Source organism: Drosophila subobscura, chromosome U, assembly GCF_008121235.1.
Source record: "Drosophila subobscura isolate 14011-0131.10 chromosome U, UCBerk_Dsub_1.0, whole genome shotgun sequence".
Classification (NCBI taxonomy): domain Eukaryota; kingdom Metazoa; phylum Arthropoda; class Insecta; order Diptera; family Drosophilidae; genus Drosophila; species Drosophila subobscura.
Window position 1 is genome coordinate 3,629,362 of NC_048534.1, and position 17,712 is coordinate 3,647,073.

Below are 17,712 nucleotides of genomic sequence, written 5' to 3' on the forward strand. Positions count from 1 at the left end.
GGAGTTAATTAGCTCAACGAAATCGTCGCCATAATGGATCGTGTCTAGGGGCCACACCAAGGGGCATGCATTTACATAGAGAGAGGGAAGTATCTGTGGCAGGGAGCAGGGCCCTCGATGAGGGTCATCGGCAAGGAAGTCAAGCAGGAAATCTCAATGTTTGTGTGGTCTTTTTCCTTGGGAATAAAAAGGGTTCCACGGGGTTTGCGGTTGAGCGAGTGATTTCAGATTGTGAGATAAGAGAAATACGACAAAGACACAGCCACGGAAGCGCAGATAGATTTATTGCAAATCACATTTTATGGTAAATTCTTTGGGGTATTTTCGTTGCATTTAATTTTCATGCATTTGGTTTGAAGGTTTTTTTGTTCCTTTTTCTTTACTTTTTATCCACCATTCGAACTTCTTGACAGCTTGAAATATTTCAGACACTTTAGCACACAGCTTTTGCCCCGAGTTTCCCCCGCTTTGCCCCGCTTTTCCCCCACTTTTCACCGCCTTTCTTTCTTCAAACTAATTAAGCTCAGTGCTTGCAGCGTGCAGCGTGGAAATGAACTGAAAATGCGAGGGACAAACCGTTGAAAACCTCAAGCTTCTAGGCACGTTGTTGCCAGCAAATAAAAATGTGTGTGGACCTGGCGCCAAGTCATTACATGAGAGAGAAGAAGCAAAAACAATTCTCAACAACATGCCAAGTGGCAGGTACAGATACAGATACATTTTGGGCTACTTTTGAAGGGACCAACACGCATAGATACACCGACACATGGCTACATTTTGGCTACATTTTCAGGGGCGCCACCACTTGAGGGCGCAGCTTCTTCTTCAAAAGCAGCCGCGCGGCTGAAAATGATTTTACACTTTAACACAAACATAAAAAAAACAGCAACAAAATACCAGAAAAACCCCAAAGCAGACAACAAAAAAAAACTAAATGAAAAGCGGTGGAAAATGGGAAGACTAAGGAGAAACTGCGGGCAAGAGGCACCGGGCACCAGGCAGAGGTCCAAAGAATTATTTCACCTTGTGGCATGGCTCTCGAGAGAGGGTGCCGTGCTGGCGAGAAGGTCTTTTGAGGAGAATTGTGGCACCTGTGCGGTTTGTGTGCCGCCTTGTGTGTCTCCAGATGTATCTGTAGCTGTGGCTCTGCCACTGTATCTTTTTACAGAGCCCCCGCTTTGCCACTGCAACTGTGTCTTGCCTCTGCGGTCTCTTCCTCTATCTCTCCCATTCGGTGTCTTTTTTTTGAGGCAAACAAATAAACTTGCGGCCGAGTTATGACAGTCGACTCCGGCCACTGCAACATCGAAGGAGACGGGTAGACGGGGAGACGGGGCCGTGGCCACAGGAAACATTATTCTTAGTTAGATGCTAATTAATTAGAAGACGCGGAGGAGTAGGAAGGTGCCCCAGCCAGGGGCCAAATATTCGGTGGCAGCAACACTGGCAGCCACTTCTGCTGCGGCATGTGGGAGGAGCCACAAGGCGATGTTGTCGAACCAGCAGTCGGCGCACCACTGCCCCTGCCACATCACGCTGTGAATGCAGTCGAGAATGACATTTTTTTCCTCTGGGTGGAAGGAGAGCGGTACAACTCTTGACAGGTATAAATTTTGTTGATCGTGGTTTTCGTCAGCGCCAGAGAGTGAGGAAAAATGGAGGCAGCAGAGAAGCCACCGAAATTAGGTTACAGATGGAGGAGAGGCAATCATTATTTGAATTTATGCCACACAATGTATGGAAAAGTATTTGCTTATAGCTTATACTGTTTTATATTAGCTTAATGAATACTTCAGCCATTCAATCAAATATTTCTGAGAACAAATGAAGCTTGGAAACTTTGTGTAAACTTTCATTTAATTAAAGTATAAATAGAAAATACTTTTGGAAACACATTTAACCAAATGAAATATATTTTAATCCATCGTAAGAGGTTCCTTATGCCTTGCCTGCTTTTAGAATGAAATTTGCAAGCCATAAAGCAGAAAGCAGGAGGCAAAACATTGAAAACAAAAGCCCCATAAATTCAGCATTGTTTCATTTGGAAACTATTCTTCTTTCTGCCTGCGGAAAGCAAAATCGAAATCCTCTTGCAAAAATTGAATTGTCTGAGGCTACGTTTTTGGCTAAAGAACTTGTTGTATAGAAGTATAATTAAATCAATCAAATATCATCAATCATCAATCATCGGGGCAAATGAAATATTCATGCATGCCGAATAAACATACATGAATAAGCCACAAATTAAAGCCAAACTCTCAGCAACACCCGAGCCACAGCTTGGAGTTGCTGGCTTTTGGTTTCTTCAAGATTTTATAATAATGATTGGGGGCGCCCCGAATGGCGCTTGCGGCAGAGCCACGCGCTCGGCTGCTGCCAACTTGTTTACACAAATTTTAATTGGTGTAATTATGATTTTTACACGATATTAATTATGCATGCGCCGCTCGCGCGATTGCGGCACTGCATCTTCGCAGATGCACGAACAAGTATCTGGCGGATGCCTCATGCCACATGCCAGATGCCTCCCCAATCCCTCAGTTCAGTTTCTAAACAATTCTCAAAAGTGAGTGAAGTATCAAGTGGGGGAGGAGACTCATTAAAGTTATTTACAACAAGCAGCAGAGAAGAAAGAATGATATCTGGGTGGAATTTTAATTACCTCTCGAACAACAAGTGTGGAAATTATGAAACACTTCGGCACAGAGCGAGTGGAACTAAAGTGGAAAAAGTAGCTACCGGAAAACTGTGAAGTTGCCAAAGAACTGCATCTGGCAGATAACAATCTCGTATCTTTCGGGAGGGAAAGCAAAGATCTTTCTCCACACACACACACACAAGAGAGAGACATGCTCGAAGATATTCTTTCTCTTTTGTTGTTGATTCTTTTTGTAGCATTTTTATGACCTGCTCCGGCTGCCGCTTTGTGTCTCGTATCTATAAGATACAGCAGGTTATTTTGATTAGCCCGAGATGTTGACAGTTTGACTTTTCTTAATTTGTGTTTAATTAATGTTTGCTTGGGTCGGGGGAGCTGGCCAAAACATGGGGAAAAATGGGTTAGCTGTGCGTGGAATGTGAGGGGAATGCTGCCCGGCGATTAGATTTAACCTTTGTGGTGCATGCACCAGATTGTGGATACATGTACATATTTATGTATAGCGTGTTGTAGGGCACAAACATCCGCTGCTTACAACATTTTTAAATCGTGTAGCGACATTAGGGATTTTCCTAAACATTTTTCATTTATTTCCTCATATATTTTGATAAACTTCAGGGCTGAGTTCTGTGTGCAATTTATTTTGCAATTATTTTCTCTACTATAATTATAATAATCTCGTAAAAACCTTAGCTGGTGGAAGTTTCTATCTGTAATTTTTGTAACTTTGTAACTCTTCCGAAAGATTTATTTATTTATTTCTTTTTTCAGGCAACAGAACCTCCTTCTGTTTGGTTTCTTCCACCTGTTTATTGCACATCTGCTTTTATTTTGCTTTTTACAGTTCAGTTCTTATCGGAAAATAAAAAGACGTTTTCCTCGTGTGATTCCTTCTGTTTTCTTTCTGCAAAGTTCTGGCTTCATTTTAAGAGCCAGCAAAAACATTCGTAGCCAGTTTTCAGTTGCTGCCCGTTAATTAGCAATCTTTGCTAACTAAATTTAAGGCGATTTGATAAAGAAACCTGTTTCCGCCCCGTGCCATGTCGTCATGGCTCTGCCATTTCCTAATTGATTATTTGGTTTCATTATCTATGCACCCGATACTCGCTTTTATTTGTGCAATTGTTTATTTATCGTTCTTCACTTTGTGATTTCTTCTTGCTGGTTTTATTTACATAATTGCTTGTGGGGATTTCGATTTCAACACAAGGCAGCAATTGTTTTTTAATTGATTTCTGCAGAGATTGATTGAGATGTAATGAGAAGGTAGTTTGAGGCAGATTCTTAGGAATAATTCACTACGATTTCCCGCTGAGTTTTCTCCTGTTGATTGGGTGTTTGCTTTCGATCTTTCTGCCACTCACCTTTAAGCTATCTTTTTTTGCTGTTGAAAGATGTAAAATCTTTATGTATTTTTTTGCTGATTGTAATCCTTAGTTTTGTTGCACAGTTTCGTGGCGGGTATTGAGGGGGATTTTTGTTTTTCCCTTGCCACTAAATCACTCAAAAATTTTAAATGCAAAATAAATGCAATTCACACGGTCGATGCGCCGCTGCACACGCGAAAGATTTTGTATCTTTTGGATCTCTGGTTTAGGTTTTGCATATGTTGGTAGAGCGGCCTTCTATGTGGCACATTTCACACCAAAGCACACTTTGCCCCGCATTGATGGCGACGCCAAAAGCACAGTTGCCGCATTTTAAACACACTATTTATTCCGTTATGCCTCCGATTCGATGCGACTTCTGTGGCAGACGACACTCCGCGATACGCGCGCGAACTTCGCCGTTTTACCGAAAACTATTCGTATATTGTCGGACTCGAAACAAACTGCAAGAAGCGTTGTTGTTGCCACGGGCGCTGGGATGAGTCTGAAACGCCGTCGCGCGACTCTAGACCGCGGCCCGGCACGGCCCGTTGTTCGCTGCTTGCCTCAGCGTTTGCTGCGACGCCGACGTCGACTGCGTAGCGCTCTCTGGGCGGCCTGAGGATTGTGTTTTGAGGGTTGCCGTTCGGTCGGTCGGTGGCTTTCGATTCTTGTAACGCGCCGAGCGGAGGTTGACGAGCGATTGAATGGAACGAGCGATGTAAAGCCGCAAAGGAGCTCCCACGACGACGATGGCAGCAGCAGCGGCGGCACGAAGAGCAGTATGTGTGGCATGTGGCATGTAAAAACCGAACGAACGGCAATTGCTGTATGTGTTGGTGTTGTAAAAGTGGATGCTAAGAGAGCGAGCCAAATGGTAGAAGAGCGAGCGAGAAAAAGAGAGAGAGGGAGACTAAAAGAGCGGCGCTTCGTTGAGTTTTGCAGTCGCGCGCTCTTTGGAGCTGGTTCTCTTTTGTGGGTTCCATTCGGGTATTTATGTATGTACTCTTTTTGGAGTTTCAGCTAGCCAGAGTGAATTGTACATTTGGTTTTTAATTTATTTTTATCTGTAATATATTTTTATGGATACTGGGGAATATTTTAATTTGTTGTTAGTTTCTTAACCTCTGCCTGGTTTCACTTTGTACTAATTCCTAGACATTTATTGGCAATAAACTCTCCCAGAAGACTCTCAGAATTACCTGCCCCAGCATACATATACATACATATGTACACCTGTGCAACACTTTGTGCTACTCCAACTTAAATAGAAGTTGCAACTCCAATTTCTCTTTCCCAGATGCCTGCTCTTCTGACAAACATTTCTCTTTCAAAGGCTGTATAAGACTTTGAATTTCCCCTTTGCTGGAACATCCGAAATTTAAGCGAAACAAACAAGAGAGCAAATTTGGTAACTGTTGATTTTGTTTTTACTTTCCTTGAGATACATTTTCACGAGTAAATAAATTGTGTACAAATTTTTGTTGAGATGTCTGCCTGGCGGGGACGCTGATGAATTTCCAATAATTGCCGCTCGCATTAATCAAGATATTCACACACTCCGCGACACATGGAAGAGATGCGAGATATGGGATACAAGCTGCAAGCGGTGGAGATGGGTAGATACTACATTCGCCTCGTGCGTAACGCGCCGCCACTTGTCATAATGTGGCATTATGGTCGGGCTTTAGTCCCGTTTGTGATTTTCCATTGGGGTAGAGCGAAGAGAGCGCCGATCTTGTCGATGATTTATGGAACGCTTCGCTTTGTTTGCGCGATATAAAACTCTCCTCCACGCTAGAGTCTGCAGCGGGTAGAAGGGAGGGGACTGGCAGGGTTAGTGGAACGTGGTATGAGAGTTCGAGTGGGGGCGGGGCGGGGGCTGCACTTGTAGATGGTATCGGTTTATGGTCCCTCGCCTGCCTCGTTTTTTGATTGATTGGTCGAGCGCACTTGGTGTGGGGCAGGGGATGGTTGTTTGCCTCCAGGGGCGGCCGATACTCGCGTGTGTCGCTCTGTTACTTTCGAATGTTTTCTGACTTGGTGACACAGTTTCCAACAGAGCCAGAGCTGCCCCATGAATAGTTCGAGTGTTGCCGCGGCTAATCTGCTTAATCCATACAGCGTTTCCAATGTGTGACCTCATAAGGTGTGATCGGAAAGGGTTTTTAGAGGTTTCCAATGGATGTGAGCGGAGTTTGGATCTATTGAAAGTGGGAATAATTGGTGAAACTTGTATTTATTGAATACAGTAGCTGCCGTACGGGTAAATACGACTCTTTAGACATGGATTACCAAAGGCTTTAGGTGGATAAATATGTAAATATGTACATACATACATGTATGTACATATGCTAATACATTAACGTACATATGTACATATGTATGTACATGTACTTATGTATGTACATAGATGTATGGAGCTGGATGCACGTTTTCTGTTACACTTCGTTGTCTCCTTCGCAATTTGCATCGCAATTGTCTTTGGTTCGCTCCCTCCCTTTCTCTCTCTCTCTCTCTATGTCTCTCTATCGATCGAGTGCTTCTCTAGCTGCATTTTATTTAGATTAAATACACATATTTCGGGGTCAGGGTTATTATTTTCACTTCGCGGAATCCGATTTTAACGCACTAAACTATTTACTTCGTGGTTTTCGGTGTGGGTGTCAAATGTGTTGTCAATGCGTTGCAAAACTAGAGCTCTAAAACAAACCGCCCTAGTCTCCATTTCTGTCTCATCCACACGCAGCAATGCAGAGGAGATAAATCCACCGGCTAATGTAATGTGCGCGCCGTCAACGTTGAAGAGTTGACACAATCATTTTTAAATTTAATTATTGTTTTCCATCTCAACTCAGCTTTAGATCAAGTACGTATTGTCTTGAAGATCTTAATATTTAAGATTCTTCCTATTTCCCGCCATGTACTTTGAAATTTGATATCGAAAATAAATATGTACTTTTAATACTTTTTTCCGACTTTTTACGCGTTTTCAACTTTCAACCAATCAAAATCTGCGATTCGCACTCTTTTTCCTTTTCTCGAGCGTTCTCTTTATTTCGCGCCTTTGATCTTTTAAGAGAGTCGTCTCTCGATCCATACAATAGACAGACGGCAAGTTCAACTCCACAAGGAGATAATACATGCAAGGCAACATGGATGTTTGGTACTTTACGAACAAAATCTTGGACTAGAATATTCATTTCAAATATATAAAAATGTTTATTAGATATTCGAGCTAATTAGTAAAGAATGTGAGACACACCCGTATAATTAAAATAATATTAAGTCTTGGCACTCGAAACGACCTATCCGCCCACTGTGCATACAGACAGACACCCCACCCCATCCATGCTGAAACGAGCTGTTGCCGGCTCGTTTCGTTTCGTTCATGTTTTGCTGCTTTTTCGTCTTTCCTCCTCATATTCTTTCTTGCATGTCACTCTCAGCAAAAACACACAAACAACATATGTGTGTACATACATACATAAGTGAACCTCAAGCAGTAACAAACGGGACTTATATTTTTCTGCGTAGATTATTTGTTTTTGTCCTCTATTTCTTATTGCAAGCGAGTTTCAAGGTTAGTTGCCAAAGCAAAAAGAGAGTGCCTGGCCTTGCATTTAATCTCTGTCTTTTTAACTTAAAGTGCAAGTGAAAAGTGAGTTTTTATGACAGATCAAAAGACTAAATAAAGTTTCCACATTAAGCTGCTACAAAGTTAAAATATCTGACGAATCATGAAGAAATTATATAAGGAGGTCTCGTCGGCTGCGCGTCTTAGTTCGTTTTATTTCCTTAGAGTTCAGTGCTTGTTTACTTGTCGAAGAAAACTTAAACTCCTTTTCTTGCAATGTGCAATTTTAAACCCCATGCCATCAAAGCACACTCCATTGTCGTTTCACTCACATTTACAGCGCAGATCTCCTTCACTTGCACTTATTGACAGCATTGTTGGGGAAGAAATTTTGCCGACGAGACCTCCTTATATAATTGCTTCATGTGACGAACAATATTTTTTGAAAGGTAATGCAAGTTTCCACTTGGTCTTCCACTATGGATGCAATGTTATTTTCGATGATTTCCTATGTATTTAATCCTTAAAAGTGTGCATCCATTTCATATTAAATCCTCTAGCAAACATCGATCGATTGATATTGCTCAAACAACTCCCCATTTGACGCACCAATTCCTCATCCTGCAAACAAACAAATAGCTTCTTCGCTGCACAAACAAACGATCCCATGCCATGCCGCGACACAATCTGTATCTTGTCCAAGGCTCCGAGACGACTGCAAACAACTAAACAGAAACTGACAGCTAAATATGAAGTTCAAACAAATGCTGTGCTAATCGCATATCTGGCTGATAAATTTATCGAATTCTCCTTCTCTGTGTAAATATTCATTCATGATAAGACGACAGGCAGACTTGTGCAGTCCGCACTCCGGATCCTCTCCGCTCTGTCCCCTGTCCTCTGGCCCGACAATTTGTATATTTATCTGCTTGCAGGCTGATTGCATTTTTGTGTAAATTCCCGTGGCCATAACCATTTGTGGACTCTCTACCCTCTCTCTTCTCTACCCTCGCTCTCCTGCTGACAGGCAAACATTCCGACAGACAGCGGGCAGCGCGCAGGCGCAACAGTTTTGTTCGTCGAAGAGTTATTGAATGAAGTCGGCTGTCGGCTGGTTGTTCGGCTGTTTGTTTGCATAAATGATAAATTGCTAATTGATAAGAATAGACATAGCCAAAGGAAAAGAGAAATAAAGAGAGACATTTTCCCATTTCCTGTATGTTGGCGTAGAGTTTCCTCCACAGCTGTAAGTCTGCCTTTTTGTACCGCTAAAATGAATGTAAAAATGTACCGTAAGTGTAAGGACTAAAGGAATTGTGGTCTGTACATTCTGTGTACTCTTTTGCCTCTCGAATTTCCTGTCCTCTCTCTCTCTCTCGCTCTACCTTTGACTCTAATTCTAAACTAACGAAGTTTTGTCCGTATCCCAACCCACTGATACACTTTAACAACAACATCTCTTGGTGGAGCCCCTGACTTTAACGCGTGCCAACTTCAGAAGTTTCCAGAAGTTTGCCTCTGCGCCCCTGTGTCCCCACCCCGAACGGTTGCTACCTTCCGCTTACATCAAATCAATTGCCTCCTCGAATGATGGTGTGTGCCCCTCAGCAGCATTCGCCATTCGCCTCACGTACACGCATATCAATTGTTACTGCTTCGAGGGCTCTGGCAAATGATGGGCCCAGGCCCAGGCCCGAAGAGGAGAGAGAGCGAGCAAGCCACTGAATGAATGAAATGAATGGATGGGATGAATGTGAGTGAGTGACGGGTTGCCAGCTTTGGCTGTAAGGTTGTCTTAACTTTGGCATCGACAGGCAACTGCTGCCAGTCTGTGTATGATATGGATTCTATAGTATATATGCATATTGACTGGGTTTTGGGTATCTGTTGCTGCTGCTGCTGCTGTTCAATAGAGACGGGGGCCAAAAGTTTCAGAGCCACACAGAACAAATGAGTGGGAAATCCATTAAGTAACTCTCTCTCTCAACGAGGTACGAGGGATCTAACTCTCTGGGTAAACTTACCTTTTTTGCTAATCCTAAACCAATTTGAGAGTCAACACATAACTGACAGGCATAGTTCCCACAGCAAAAACACTCTCCAATGAATGAACTTTGCTGCAGATCAGATTTTTAAAAGCAATTTTCTACTCATCAAGTGCGGGGGAAGGGTGGGGGAAGTGATGCCAGCTTCAGCCTTCATCCTTTGGGCAGACAGACATCTCTTGGCCACAACATAGCTACAGCTACACAGCCAAAACCCCATCTTGGCCCGGCTTGCAACTTCAACTCGGAACTCACTTCGTCTCCCTTTTACAGCCAATGCTCGTTTCGACTACTTGCTAATCCCTCAAGCGCATCAGCAGCAGAAACAGAACAGAAACAGCAGCAAAATGTTCCAGAAAGTAAGTCAAATTCTCTTCTCCCCCCATCCGTTTGCTCCCCTTTCCGCTTCGTTCTTGTTTTTTTTTTTCGTTGTGTTCTGGCTATTTGACTGGGGTTCTGGTCGGGTCTGTTCTGGGCTTCTGTTCCTAAGCTCGTTGATGTGTTAATTGACCAAAATTTCGTACACACTAGTAGCCGGAGGGCGACATGGTTGTTGCTGACGAGCGGGTGGGCGTGGGGGCGGGCGTGGAGGGCAGGGGAAGTTAACTGTAATGGAAACTGCAGCAGAGATGGTCGATATTAAATCCCTGTAAAACTTAATTAGAAATTCCATTTTTGGCTTTTGAGAGCATTACACGTGACGCGTTACCAATTATCGACTAGACTGCACTCCGGCTCTTGCTCTGACGCTGGCGCTGGTTCTGGTTCTGGCTCTCTGGTTTTTGGTTTTTGGCTCTTGGATTTCGATTCGATTCGCTTCGATTCTGATGCTGGTGCCAATGCGAAAACTGTTGCATCTACTGAACGAGGTCGTCTGTTCCTGAACAAGGCAACGGCACTGCTATCCGGCTATCCGGATCCCTACCATCCGTAGAGCGTTAAGCTGCTGTACACATCGCCAATTAAAAATGCCTTTTGAATGGGGCCAGCCGGCAGTCGCAAAAATGATGATGGTGGCGGCAAGAAAAAAAAAGGAAAATAGGGAAAAATAGAGCAGCTATAACATTTACCTGGCCTTAACAGGATAACTGCCGGAAAACAGTTATTGTGCAAATGACTGGAGATGGGGATGTGAGTCACGAACATGTAGAGGGATTTGCTGCTCACTTTTCACCGTTTATATAGAGAAAAACGATTATTACGACTGCAAATCGATACTCTATCACATCTTTGATGCGAGCTTCGATTAGATGAAAGCTCGATTTATTTTCCGATTTTATTATTGTTTTTCGATGCGATATTCATCCCTACATCTCACGCTTGCATCTCTATGGGTTTGGGCCACTAACGGTAAACGCTGCACGACTGCACGTACAGCTGCAGCGGAAATGCGTTTGCAAAATGGCGCCGACGTGCGTGCTAATGAACGTTCTACGGGAACGTTTGCACGTCAGATCCTACAACCAGGCTCCGGCATCCAGGCAGCCAGGCAGGCAGCCAGCCAGCCAGCCAGCCAACCAGTCATCCAGTCAGCATGAGAGCCGGCCAACAAACAAAATGATGGCTCAGCCCGGCACGGCATCAATGTTAATTCGCCAAAGCAGATGCCAGATGACCCACAGCACCCAACACCCAACACCCAATCCAAATCCCCACCCATGGCACAACCCTCATGCAGTTGTCTATTGAAAAATCACAGGCCTGAAATTGAACACATTTTGTCCATTTTGTGGTTTCGTCGCAAGAGCAACGGCAGCAACAGCAGCGGCAGCAGCGGCAGGGGATGTGGCATCAGGAGGCAACAATTGAAGCCACTACCCAGTCCACTTTTTTGGGTAGATTTTTGGAGGATTTGTTTAGTATGCAAGGCGGCGAAATGTTAACGTAAAACGCAAACGCACTGCAAAATTTGACTGAGAATGCCACGACAGGGGGGAAGCGGTTACGGGGAGGAGACTGGTACTGAGGTCTTTTGGGGAAGGGGCTGGAATAATGACAGTCAACTGTCAAAACTTCAAATGCATGAGCGGCATCATGATGAACAGCACCAAGCGCTCAACATCAGATGCCATTAGGTGAAAGGCAGCCAAAATTTTGCGGTAATCTGTTGGGGGAGAATTTTGGTTTGGAAAATTCACAGTAAACGAAAGAGATTATACTGGCATAAGGATCAGGGATTTGGCCAGGGAAATATCAATTAAAAATCGGAAAAATAACAATAATTTCTTGCAACATTCCCCCAGATATTGGTCATCAAAAAACGTTCAATTGCCACGGAAGTTTGCCTATGAAATTCTCAAAAATTTTAATATTATTACAGTAAGCTTGTAATGTAACGACTTGGCCGGAACTGTAGGGGCAAGAGAGACAGCTCTAAATGGTCGTCAGCTGTCGTAAAATGTCGATGGCATTAATGCTTATATTTTTTGCAATTAAATAAAAATGTCGTAAAACAGGGGGCTTGGGGCCTTGGGCTTTACGACTCAACCCGTTCGAAACAGAGGTGTCAGAAATGTGCGTTGGAAATTGTCTAATTAGAAATTCATAAAAAGCGACCAGATGGAAAAGTTCTCGGCTATCTCTGTCACTCGCTGGAAGTCGCTTTTCGAACGTGACGTTGTAAAAATCGAATAAAATTATTAAAATATTTCTTGAAGCTGTCGGACTAGAGTGGCTTCTATTGCACAATGGCCCATAAATTCGATGAGCAAATTGTCACTGCACGTTTCGATAATAACAGAAAATAGAATAATACAAATAAAAAATGCTACACGCAGGATGTCGGCAATGAGGCGACGATGGCTTCAAGTGGGTGGAGACCTCGAGACTCCGGAGAGACCCGTTGCTGCTCTCTGCCTCTCTGCTAAATTTTGTTTTGTTTACGAATACTTGAAAGACATTTCTGTCGAGCACGAAATTTGTGGAAATGCCTCACCCAGTGATAATGTTGTATGTGCTACTCTACGAGAGGGTATAGAGGGTACGAGGAGCAGCCAGATCATTTGTCTCTCCTCCTAAATGAGTTTTCTCTTAGAAACGTTGTACAGAACCCTTTCAATATGGAAGCGTTACTTTTAGAAAGAAAGATCTTTCACCTAGAGTATCCAAATGTTCGACTCTCTTTCCTAAGAATTTCTCTCTTATTTTTGTATAATTTTTCAATTGAAATCACGTTGTTTATGGAATGGTTTGTGGCTGTGGCTGTGTTGCTCTGTGGCTCTATGGCTCTGTGGGTATTTCTGGCTATTTCTGCGTGAGGTCGGTCAGTTTTCTATTGAATTGTCAAATGGATACCAGAGAGTCAGAGTCAGAGTCATAGTCAGACACCCCACACCAGACACCCACATCCATCCGCACGCAGAGCAATAGAACTAGGAAGTCGTCGCTTGTGGCGGATGTTGTTTGGATAACTGTGGCACAAAAACTTTGAGTGAATTCTGAAATAAACACAAAAACTTCTTGCATTGGCAGATTCAGTGATGAGTGGCAAAGTTTGAGGAAAAGTTTTGTGGTTTATAATTTTTCGAATTAATGAATGAGAAATATATTTGTATCCACAACGAGGCAATGACGGAAGCAAAATGTTGCAGTAGAACTCTGCGATATAAATATAAATAGACATCAGAAGTGAGCTCAAGTTGGGGGATATTTGGGATGGTGTTTGAGAGAAGAGACGCATCTTTTATCAACTAATTTGAAATGATTTAGCAGAGAGAGCGAAAGTTTCGACAACAGAGTGGCCAGATCTTAAGGAAACTATCTACAAACCTGGAAAATCGAAACAAATTACGATTACTTTGAATTGGTTCTCATATACTCATACTCGTATTCCCTCTCTGTGGCACAAAATCAGCTAATTAATTAAATAAACCAACCCCAATAGAGAGACAGGTCGGATAGCTGTAGGGGCGAGGCAGCCATTGGACGCCTAAAAGTCGGCATTAACAATTTAGCAACCCATGTCCTACCGCCAATAGTTTATGCTCTTTATGGCTCAAAGAGCAACGACAACAAAAACGGGCAAATCATTGGTAGTGTAACTGGAACTGCAACAATGCGACCGCAACAACATAATGTGCAATATGTAAATGCATTGTGCGGCCATTTTCTGTGTAAACTAAACAAATTACAAACTAATTTCCAGTACAGAAAAAACAGTTGGGGCAGGGCTGCTATGCGGAACCGAACAATGCAACGCGAAGCGCAATGCAACCTGGAAATCGGAATACCGAAAGCGAGACCGCGTCAACACGCCATCAACCGCAACAACAGCGACAAAGGACCAACCCAACCTCTACCCCCTCCCCCTGTAATCTCAAACCCCTTTGGCACTGCACTTCATTTATTACATTCCATTTATGCAATTGCACCAAAATCCATGTTTGCGGTTAATGGAAAAATTATTTATTTAAATAAAATTTATTCGACACGCCACTGGGAGGGAACTGTGCGAGTGGCGGGGGGTGCGGTAGTGAAAGTCACGCTGGGATTTTGCTCTTACTCTGGGTTGGGTGGGTGGCAAAATTGTTGCTGACATCGATGCCCTACCATAACATGGGCGTTGGCACGCCCCCATCTACATAGTAGATATTCCTTTGTCCTCTATAGCTTTGGCTGCACGGATTGTTTTGGGTTTTGTATTCGGTCGTCATGGCGGCAATTTTGGAATTTATTCGTACGGATTTCTTCGGGTAGGTGGAGCCCAATTTGCTCTAACTGTGAGAGTGCTCTCTGTGAAATGGCGGCAATAATGGTTTTATAATGGATTTGTAGGCAAACTTTTCGTGAATTGAACTTGTTCAAAATTTATGGTAATGGAAAAGAAATTATGTTCACCTTTATACCAGCACAAAAGCGCGTATAAACTGTATTTTTCCACGATTTGAACATTAGGCAATGTTTTACGGTGGACTCTTGATCTGGCGGCTGGCTCCTGATCGGTCTGTGCCCCTCTGTGACGTCGCTGCCTGTACTCGGTTCTTCTTCCCAATCAGCGTTGCTTCTTGTTCCCACCCGCTCGGCTTCTCGACTCGCTATGATTATAGCTTCATGCTCTTCTTCGTGACAAATGCCTCGGCTGCCGTCTTCGCCGTGTCTCTGCCCAAAACCTATGCTACGCTGGCTGATGCTCTGCCAGCTTGACGCTTTGCTGCATCATTTCTCTCTGCTGCGTTTTCTACGCGAGCCTTACTGTTGCTTCTACCTGCTCCTCGATCTTTGCCTGTAGCTTCTCTGCCTTGCTGTCGTATCTGTTTGCCGTTTTACCGTACTTTGTACCGTTGTATTGCCGGGAATCTAGGGATGAAACCACTTGCTAGAGATGGCCAACTCCGAGCTATGTGACCCACATTTAAAGAGTTTTTATTTTCTTTCGGAAATTGAGAAAATTCAAATGGAAATACAATCATTTCTGGATAATTTCCTTAACAAGCGGTAACTTTTTTCCACACAGACCACCAGAGATTGAGATAATTGCAAAACTTTTCAGAAATAAGCAAGAAAAAAGGCCACAAATTTTCATGCAAAATCTCCACCAATTTTCTACCGTTCCCTGGTCATTTAACCGCAAAAATGTATAGGGGAGGAGAAAGAAGAGAGAGGAAAGGCGAGTAGCATAATTTGGGGCGCATTAATAACATAATGAAGTGAAATTAATTAAAGAGCCAAATGAGGGAGAAGCACAGAGAACCCAAAGAGACAGAGACAAAACATAATGGAAACATATTATTTGACGTTAATTCTTTGCTTTTGTTTGGGCTGCCCAGAGACAAGCATATTTCAAATAATGAATAACTAAATGCTGAAAGATGATGACAATAATCATTAGCATGAGCATATGGCTGGCAGTCAGTGCGCACAAGAACATTCATCCCATCCCTAGTGGATGGAGATGGAGAGTAGACGGGGAGACTCATTAAAAATTCCCACAATTTTCTGCGTTGCCAACTCCAGACCGTGGAAAGCGAAAGTTTTTCCTTCTTTGCTTTTCTTTGTATTGTCTTGTATTGTATCTTTTGTAGCCCCAGCACAGCTGTTGCAGCTGCTTTGCCAATTGCCACGCCCCCAGAACCCCAGAAGAAGGACGGGTGCGTAATGGAATGGATAGGGAATAGGGGCGGACGTTTGTCGCGGTCGTCAAATGAAGAGTTTAGTTTTAATTAAATTCTCAGTTGTTTTCGGGTAAAAAGTGCTCGCAGATTTATTAGAAAATTCTGCCGCCTCCGCTGCTGCAGTCTGGCTCCCATCTCTGGGGAGTATCTCTCAGACTCTCTCTCTCTCGTTCTCTTTGTGTCTCTTTGCCCCTTTGTCACTGTCAATTGTTATGTTTGGGATCGTTACTCTTCATATGTTCCGTTGTTCTCGGGCGACTGACTGCGCTTTAATGAATTTCGTTTTTCTGTAAAATCTGAAAGCGGGAAACTTCCTTTTCGTTGCTTCGTTCGTTTCACTTGGCAAATTCGAAAAAATTGCCAGTTCGTTGACATTTGCACGGCTGTCTGTCAGACTGATGGAATTGCGAGGGAAACAGACAATAATAAGGTGAAGAGCAATGTTAAGAAAGAGATTACTGAGGGTACGGGACAAGTTGCAAGTACTATTTCCTTACGGGCTCTCTGAAAGGATTACATTTTGCTGATCTGTAGCTATGGAAGAAAGGATATTTATGAATAATACAAAACAATCAAAGTCTTGAAATATTTGTTTTATTTCTTTTAACAACAACTTCACCTAGTTCACATGTGTACATGCCGAAAAGACGACTGAAATTCAGATACCGTAATTATTCAAATAATTATTTACTGTGCAGCGATGCACAATTATCTTGTTCCCTGTTAACGTTGTCCCTGTCGCAGGTAGTAACATTTTGGTTGAAATTTGTTCACATCGAATCAGCTGCATCGCCAGTAAAGTCTCCCAACTTGTAGATTTGGATGTAAAGTATTTTCACTTTTGATATGGTACTCATTGTGTATCATTCGAGGTGTACCTCTAGCTCTTAGTGCTGTGACTTTGTAATGGAATGCAAACTATCCGTGATGTAACCAAATCCTCTCCTGCACGCGTTCCAGTTTCGAGCTCTCCGTTTGTTTGACGGACGATCAAAGTCCAGCCAAGACCCGCAATTTGAAACTTGAAACGGGTCTGCAGTCCCCTACGTATCGATCTTTCTTGTATCTTTTTGTCTTAGAAACCAATTTTTTTTTTTGTTAAATTTAATTGAGTTCAAAGAACTTGAAGAACAACTCTAAAGCACAGAAATGTTAAGCAAAATTGAACACAATGACGTGTGTGTGTATTTTGTTGTTGCATTCTCGGAACCGAGTCCCAGCGCCTGCTTTGCCCTGCTGAGATATCTTCGACGCAAATTGAACTGTTGGAATAAATCAAAAATAACAATTTAACTCTTCAGCAGAATAAATCAGTCTTTTAATTTTATTATCGTGAATGTAAGTATTCGATCATCTCTCGCTGGCAGACATACCTAACCGATGTCTTCCATTCAAGTAGTACTTTTCGCATTTGTTGTGCGACTATTGTTGCTTTTTGCAAGGGGTGCCTAAAAGTACCACACGTGCCACACGAACTTACGATTCGGGAAATTTTAAGCACTCCAAGACATCTGCTGCTTTGCGCTCTTCTAACAAAGCCTTCTGGCCTCACGTTCCGACTCCAAAAGTGTGAGAATGTCACCCACGCGGATGGGTCCCTTTACATTACGTATCATCTGACGGCTCTGCTCGCCCAGGAACTCCACTTTGACCTGTGTACACTGACCCTGACAGCCAGTGCGGCCAATAATTTTAATAACGCGAGCATAGACCGCTGGTTTGTCCATCAGCTCTAACCAAAGGTGATATTTAGTTAATTTTTAAAATGATAAACGTGACTGTTTTTCCAAGGCTTAGTTCTGTGAAACATAAATGATCTTCCAGCCTTTGAAGGTATTTCTTTCTGCTGCAAAAATCTCCAGCCCGTCGGCATGCCCGAACGCTCTTTGGATATGAAAAGAATCGAAAGAACAGCAAATAATTCAGCCAACCGCACAGCAGCAGCAGAAATGTC

At 43.0% G+C, this 17,712-nt stretch overlaps 1 protein-coding gene across 1 annotated transcript; it reads right to left on the bottom strand.

The window, feature by feature from the left end:
• Window positions 1–17,250: 17,250 nt before the first annotated feature.
• On the bottom strand, window positions 17,251–17,485 carry LOC117900854 (40S ribosomal protein S28-like). The gene has a single exon (XM_034811375.1). The coding sequence runs from the start codon at window positions 17,483–17,485 to the stop codon at window positions 17,288–17,290; it is 198 nt and encodes a 65-aa protein (XP_034667266.1). The 3' UTR covers window positions 17,251–17,287.
• Window positions 17,486–17,712: the final 227 nt, after the last annotated feature.